This window comes from Corvus brachyrhynchos, unplaced genomic scaffold (genome assembly GCF_000691975.1).
Source record: "Corvus brachyrhynchos isolate BGI_N302 unplaced genomic scaffold, ASM69197v1 scaffold186, whole genome shotgun sequence".
In the NCBI taxonomy this organism is placed as follows: Eukaryota; Metazoa; Chordata; class Aves; order Passeriformes; family Corvidae; genus Corvus; species Corvus brachyrhynchos.
Genome location: NW_008238638.1, coordinates 110,418 through 117,957, shown reverse-complemented (window position 1 = coordinate 117,957; position 7,540 = coordinate 110,418). Strand labels below are relative to the sequence as shown.

At 48.2% G+C, this 7,540-nt stretch overlaps 1 protein-coding gene across 1 annotated transcript in view; it reads left to right on the top strand.

Annotated features, from left to right (window-relative positions):
• LOC103617803 (ubiquitin-conjugating enzyme E2 R2) overlaps window positions 1-4,316 on the top strand; it is a gene marked incomplete at its 5' end in the record, with an annotated part of 9,706 nt that extends 5,390 nt beyond the window's left edge. Inside the window, 2 exons of the mRNA XM_008636140.2 lie at window positions 1,835-1,969; window positions 3,380-4,316. Of these exons, the coding sequence (XP_008634362.1) occupies window positions 1,835-1,969; window positions 3,380-3,599 (355 nt within the window). The remainder of the gene's footprint in view (window positions 1-1,834; window positions 1,970-3,379) is intronic.
• Window positions 4,317-7,540: the final 3,224 nt, after the last annotated feature.

Sequence of the window (7,540 nt, the reverse complement as noted above, 5' to 3'; positions counted from 1 at the left end):
CACGGCTGGAACAGGTCCATGGCTTCAGGATGGCCGTGGCCCGGCCCGGCCTGGCCCAAGCAGGGCCTGGCCGGGCCCGCTGGGCCCTGCTCGGGTCCTGCAGCCACCTGTCCCAGTGCCGGAAACGAGAGAGAGCTTGGAGGGGGAGTTTGCCTATTCTTAAATGTGGATCACAGAGGTGATCACAACTTTAAGTGGCTTAGAGAATTGTCCATATCCAAACTGGCCAGCTGATAGGTTCTATCAGTTCCCAGAGGAAACTGTAAGCACCCCTTAGCAAGGACGTCCCTTCCGGGACTATGCTTGCTAACCTATGACACAGGGTAAGCAAAGAGCCTGGCTTTCTGCTGTGAGGCTGAATGTCATGAAGAACAGGTTCACCAAGCAGGTTTCCAACCCTGCACTATCTATGGGTGGTACAGATAAGCTGAATTCTGGTCTGATGCAAGCTTTACCTACTGCCCTGTCACAAGCATGTGAACAGACATGATAGCCTGTCATCAGATTAGGTCTTTGATGTTTGTATTGTGTCATCTTCCCTATGCTGATGACCAGGGTCTGAAGTTCATAAGTATCTGCTCTTACTTCAACTATTGTCCTTAGTGTATTGGGTTTGCATGCCCAGATTTTGATAGTGGGGGGATACAGGGGTGGTTTCTGTGAGAAGCTGCCAGAAGCTTCCCCCATGTCCAGCAGAGCCAACACCAGCTGGCTCCAGGATGGACCCACTGCTGGCCAAGGCTGGGCCAATCAGGAATGATAGTAATGCCTCTGTGATAACATATTTAAGAAGAAAGAAAAAAAAGTGACTGTGCAGTTTTAATTGCAGTCAGAGTGGGGTGAGAACGTCAGAGGAACAGCTCTGCAGACAACAAGGTCAGTGGAGAAGGAGGGGCAGGAGGTGCTCCAGGGGCCAGAGCTGAGAATCCCCTGCAGCCCATGCTGAAGACCGTGGTGAAGCAGCTGTCCCCCTGCAGCCCATGGAGATCCATGGGGATGCAGAGATCCACCTGCAGCCCCTGGAGGACCCCACACTGGAGTGGAGGGATGCCTGAGAGGGGGCTGTGAACCTGTGGGAGGCCCATGCTGGAGCAGGCTACTGGTAGGGACCTGCAGACCCGTGGAGAGATGAGCCCACACTGGAGCAGGTTTCCTGGTAGGAGTTGTGATCCCATGGGGGACCCACATTGGAGCAAGCAGTGCCTGAATGACTACACCCCATGGAAAGGGACCCACACTGGAGCTGGAGAACTGTCTGTGGGATGGACGCATGTTGGAGAAATTTGTGGAGGACTGTCTCCCATGGGAGGGACCCCACATTGGAGCAGGGGTAGGACTCCTGTCCCTGAGCAGTGGCAGAAACGATGGGTGATGAACTGACCATAACTCCCATTCCCGTCTCCCTGCGCTGCTGGGGGGAGGAGGTAGAGCTGGAAAGGAGGGTGGGATGGAGGGAAGGTGTTTTTTAAAGTCTTATTTTACTTTTCATTATCCTTCTCTGATTTTGTTAGTAATAAATTCAATTAATATCCCCAATTCAAGTCCATTTCACCCCGATGGTATTTGGTGAGTGATCTCTCCCTGCCTTTATCTCAACCCATGAACCCTTTGTTATATTTTCTCTCCTCTGTACAGTTGCAGAGGAGAGTGAGAGAGCGGCTTTGGTGGATGCCTGGCATCCAGCCAACATCAACCCACTACATTTGGATATCCTTAATTATTCATAAGTTTTGACTTTAAACATGTTTCTAATGCATCATCTAAAGAAGTTGTCAGCATCCAGAATCCATTAATGTGTTAGCTCTGACTCTGCTGTTTTGATTACCTGTTTCAGGACTATCTTACTGAGTGTAATCTCTTTGCTTAATGAGCCCAACACATTCTCTCCTGCCAATGTGGATGCATCAGTCATGTTCAGGAAATGGAGGGACAGTAAAGGAAAAGACAAGGAGTATGCTGAAATCATAAGGTAAGTTTTGCTCTGTGTGATGCCGTGCTACTGGCCTCCTGCTTTGAATCCTATGAAACAGGCTGATTTCAGAATTTGCTGAAACTAGCTTCTCGCTGTGGTTGCTCCTTTCAAAATGAATTTTACAGCTTTATTCCAAGTTCATTTTTCTGGACAGAAATGGTGCAAACTTCTGTCTTTGTATTGTTCTTTTTCAGACTAATCTGTCATGATGCTCTGCAAAACCTATTGGCTGCTAGTAAATTCCAGTCTAAGTCCCTGCGTGCCTTTGAGGACTGCTTGCATTGCTTGGGATGTGATTCAAACTGCCTTCATGCTACCAATTCTGTGCTTAATGCACTCATGAATCATAATCTTGTCCCTCCAATTTGAAGGAATATCAGTAGGATTTGGCAAGTGTTGCACAGCTGGGTTTGACTAGCTGGAAGTGCTGTTTAGTCTTGACTGCCCTTTGCTGATAAATTCATGGTTCATCAGGTGCTGTAGGGAGATGGTGTAAACTTGAGCCAAGATTGCTGTGGAGTGGCAAATGGGCAGCCCATACTGCAGTGGGACTGCTGTCACGCTTGCCTGGGGCAAGATCACGTATGCCTTGACCACTAGCTGAATATACCCCCGGTTGGAGCTACGCAGGGCAGTCAGTCACTGACTTGGGTTGTGCAAAGAGCCTTGCTGGGAGGTTATTTTAGTCCCCTTCAGCTCCATTGGCTTCAGTTGGCTGTACTCCATAAACAGAGTATGGCAGACTGAGCATGTGGGTGGGAGTAAAGGAACAGGCTGCCATCTGCTCCTCTCCCTGCTGGAAGGCAGCAACAGTTCACAGCCCAAGTACTGCTGAGAGGCACCAGCCAGAGCCCATCCTGGGGCAATGGGAAACACTTGTTTCCTGCTATCCTCAGTCAGTGCTGGGGTTACAGCTGCATCTCAGGGTGCAGCCACATGCTCTTACCCTCCAGTTGGAAGTTCAGAGCTGACAAATGCTTGTGGGAATTGCAGTTTTGAGCATGTTGGGGTAGAGTCATCAGTGGTAGAGGGTGGCTGCGGATAGCATTTCTGGATGGCATTTCCTAAGTCATCTTAGGAAATCCGTGACTATCCCTTCTGTAACAAATATAATGGAATTTGCTCTGAGTTCTGGCAGGTCTCTAATGCAGAGTCCTGTAGAATAATTGATTTCATATGTTGCTGAGAGTGTGTGTGCTGCAAACACCCTTGGAGTGCTCCCAAGCCTGGGGCTGCAGGAACTAAATCTGTTTCTAGTGATGCTTGTGGTGCTTCAGCCAAACATCAACTCTCCTGCCTGTGAGCTGCCAGGAGGGCTGGGCAGAGGCTGGTTGGGAGGTGGGGAGTTGAGCCACACTGCTGCCAGCACATGGACCTGCTCATGTTGCTGTGTCCTCCTCCACACAGGAAACAGGTTTTGGCTACCAAAGCTGAGGCAGAAAAGGATGGCGTGAAGGTCCCCACTACGCTGGCAGAGTACTGCATCAAAACTAAAGTGCCTTCCAATGACAACAGTTCAGATTTGCTTTATGACGACTTGTATGATGATGACATTGATGATGAAGACGAGGAGGAAGAGGATGCCGACTGTTATGATGATGATGATTCTGGCAATGAGGAGTCGTGACCTGCTCCCTCTATGCCCCTGTACTGCCCTGTCAACTCAGGCCAGAAGGGAGCAGTGGTAACCTAGCAGCAGTCCAGCAAAAAAGTAGTGGTGGGAGGGGGGGATCAAAAATACTTTGTCTCCTGCTGTCTCCTGTTGTATGGATCTGTTTGCTCCTTTTTAATGGACCTCTTAGAGACCCTCCACAGAATGTCTGAATTCTTGCATTCTTAACCCTTTCATCACTATATTATGACTTCTTTTTAAAAAAGAAATTCCCTTTTTCACTTCTCTACAAAATGCTCTCAGCAAAACAGGTTTGCTTGTGTTTAGATTCTTGAATTAAATACAGTCTTTCATTGAGATATTTAATGTATTTAAAGCTGGAACAAACCCATTGGAAGATGGATTTTCAGGAGCTCAAGTGCTGCATTTACTGGGAAGAAAAAATCCACACAAAGCAAATTGCCAGGGTTTAGCTGCTCCATTTACAATAATAGCATGTGTACATTTGTTTAGCCTTGTGGTGGTGGCTTTTCCTTTATAAGGTGTGGGGTGGAAAGTGTAAAGCTACTGTGTGTTGAGCTTGATGGGATGTTACTGAAAGGTACAGGAATCTTTAGCCTGCTCAAATTAGGAAATAACTGGCCCCTGGATCCCCAGAGGGCACAATCAGCTTTGTCTCTGAAAAAGGCTTGTGATATGAACCCTAAAATAAACACTTAACACTTCACATCTATACAACTGAGCCCTGGGTTGCAGTATTTTTTTCAGACTAGGTTTGGGTTGAAAAAGTTCTGTTTAGCCATTCTGCTGGGATCTGCTGCCAGCTGCCCCTCTACTGAGGGAGGAAAACAGAAGTGTATCCCACTGCCCAGTGGATCAGCATTCATCCTGAACTTCTTTTTGGCAGTGGGAGAGTCTCCTTCCCCAGCGCTTGCTAGTAGCCCTTGCTTCCTGCAGCCCAAGTCCAGTGATGGCCTAAGCCTTCTTTCTGTTGCTTATGCAGGTAGCCTGTTAGTAAATGAAGCTCTGCTGTAGCTCTGTGGGGTTGGCAAAAGACAAAACTCCCTGGGGCAGCTAGGGTGTTCCTGTGCTTGCAATGGCTTCTGGGACATAGGGCAGAGAGATGGATGGGTGTTGGGCTCTTTCTTGCCTGGCTGGCTGGGGCACAGGTGGATGTGTGCAGCCCCACAAGAGAAGGGTACACAGTGCTTTCAGGCTGGAAAAGAAAGCCAGCAATCAGGGTTTGACAGCCTATTTAGGAGTATGCTTCAGCTGGTGCCCTGATCTCGGCCTCCTGCATGTTTTTGGGAGCTCTTAGCAGAGCTTAGGGCCCTCAGCACCCTCACCCCATTGCAGGGTGCTCATTCAGCTGTAGTGCAGTGCCCTGAATTCACCTTTCACATGGATTGGCAGCCAGCCCTGGGAGCAGATCGGAGGTGCTGGCCCTGCTTGGGTGAGACCCTCTGCTCTCACAAGTAAAGAGGCAGTCACCCTGATAAGAACTGCAGGGTCAGGCATTTGGTATAGCTTAGTGGTTTTAATGATACATCACCAGCTGCAGTCCCTCAAGGGGTACTTTGGTGGGAATAAACTTTGTTCTGTGATCAGCTTGGTGGGAAGCAAGGAGCAGGATGAGAGTGAGCAAGCTTAAAGTATTGCCTGGAGGGAGAGGAGGGGAAGGCAGCCCTTGGGGAGGGGAGGAAGGCCTGTGGGGCTCTGTTTGAAGTGATCAAAGCAGATCTGTTTTCAAAATGTTGCTTGGCTGGGGTTTGCTGCAGCAAGGACAGCCCCTGTCCCTCTGCCCCAGGTTGTGCTAGTGTGCCCTCAGCAGAGTGAAGGCAGCCTAAGTGGTAATACCTTGTCCCCAATGTGTTCTGTGGTCTGCCATCCTGCTTGCTTTTTACCTGGGGAGGCAGCTGGAATCCTCCTGAAGTGTCCCACAAGGTCTCCTTCAGGTCATCCTTCCATCAAGGACTAACTCAGCCCCTGGTGCTTTTTGGAGCCAGCAGTGGGGCTCCTGTGCATCTAGTTACGAAGTGGGGCCCCCTTCAGCTCCCAGCTTCACACCAGCCCTGGGAGGGTGGTGCCAGTGTTGGCAAATGGCCCTCTGGCACTCCTGGATGCAAGACTGGTCTCAAGGCCACACTGGGCCAGGAATGTCAGTCTCCAGCTTTGGGGGGTTGTTGGGGGCATGAAGGAGCAGAGTATGGCAACACTGGCTGTGCTGACTTGGTTTGAAATGATACTGCATCTTTCAGGATTTCCCTTGTATTTTTGACCATCTTCACTGTATGCTCTCCAGTGAATTGTATTTTCAAGCTTGGTGTTGTAAGATGCATTATTTCATGTTAACCTTTTTTAAAGACAAAAAGCAACCTATTTTGAGAGCTCTGACCATAACCAGACTAATTTCTCTTCCCCACTGTCCTGTGCAGTGTCATTGCTTGTTGACTTGCTGGTTTCATTTTTTTGAGATACAAACTGAAATGAGGGTATTGTGTTGGATTTTTTTTGTTTGTTTTTTTACCTATTTAAGAAATTGTAGAAAAATGTTTACCTGATCTTTGTATTCTGTTTTTTTCTTAACCTTTTTCTCATCTCAGCCAATATTAGTGTTTACATTTGCAACTACCTGCCCTTTCAAATGCAGTTTTCAACCATTCTGAAACCAGCAGGGTACACTAGATTTCTTAGTAGTTTTCTTAGCTGAAATCCCAGATGGTTTCCTTTTTTTCTTCAGTATAATTTACCAGAAACAATTAACTGATGCATTTTTGTGTTGTCTTCCCCTTCAGTAGTTGTTTTGTCTTTTCTGCACATCTATTAATAAAAATGTGAAATGAAAATATCCCAGTACTGTTACTTCCCTGTTAATTGAGTTGGTTTATTTGCATGGGTTACCTAAAGCTTTGAATGCTGTTCACAAATTCAGTGGTGCTCCAGTATCAATACCTATACATATACATAAATTTCTAGAAGGTTACTGAAAAACTAAAGCTGCTGTTTGACAGCTGCCTACACCTTAAAGAACAAACTGATTTGGAGAAGCATTTTGGCAAAAGGCCATGGGCTTTGCTGTTATATTTATTTATTCATCTTAAGTCAGCAAAGAGGAGACCAGGGAGAAGACTGTCCATGGTATCATATGACTGCAGCAGGATGCAAGGACTTGGGGTAAAGGTGCTGCTGATGGCCAATTTTCTGGGGCAAGGTGCTTTGACCTCATGCAGAAGACTGGAAGAGGAATTGAGGTAATCACTGCCAAGCACCCCTTCAGGGTGCTTGCCCTGCCTGGCCCATGCTGTTCCCTCCAGGGTCAAGAGTGGAGAAATATTCGTTTTTTCAGCGCTGAAATTAGCAGGACACATGTACAGGTGTTGTATTTGCTACACTTGACATTGTTTGCAGCATGGCAACAGCCAAGTCAAATGTGTTTGGGGCCTGAATGTTTCTGCTTCACAGGGATGCTGGAGGAATGGTTATGGCATTACAGAGCTGACTTCCTAGAGGAGTCTCCATGTTGGAGAATGAGACAGACGATGGTGCTGTCTGGGCCTTCTGACTGGGATCAGGCCTGCTTGTAGCTCCTGCCTGGCTTCTATAGCACCAGCTTGCCTTGAGCTGACAGTAGCTTCTTGATCTAGCAGAAGGTATTGTACCAAAACCAGGACAAACACTCCATGCTGTGTTGGGGTGACCCAGCCCACTGCAGGGCTGGGGCAGTGAGATGCCAATCAATCCCAGCCCCTCCCCTGGATCGAATTCCCCGAAGAGTCAGACTCAGGGGGCGGCTCAGAAGCCTAAGATGCACCCCCCTGGGCGGTGCCCGGGTACAAGCCACCTCCCCCGGTTCGGGAAAATTCTCGGTTACTCGGTCGTTCATTGGTTCTGTTATAATTCCCGCCTCTCGGTTTACCCCAGTGGTTCTTGTTACATTGTATCCTTCGCCTCGCTCG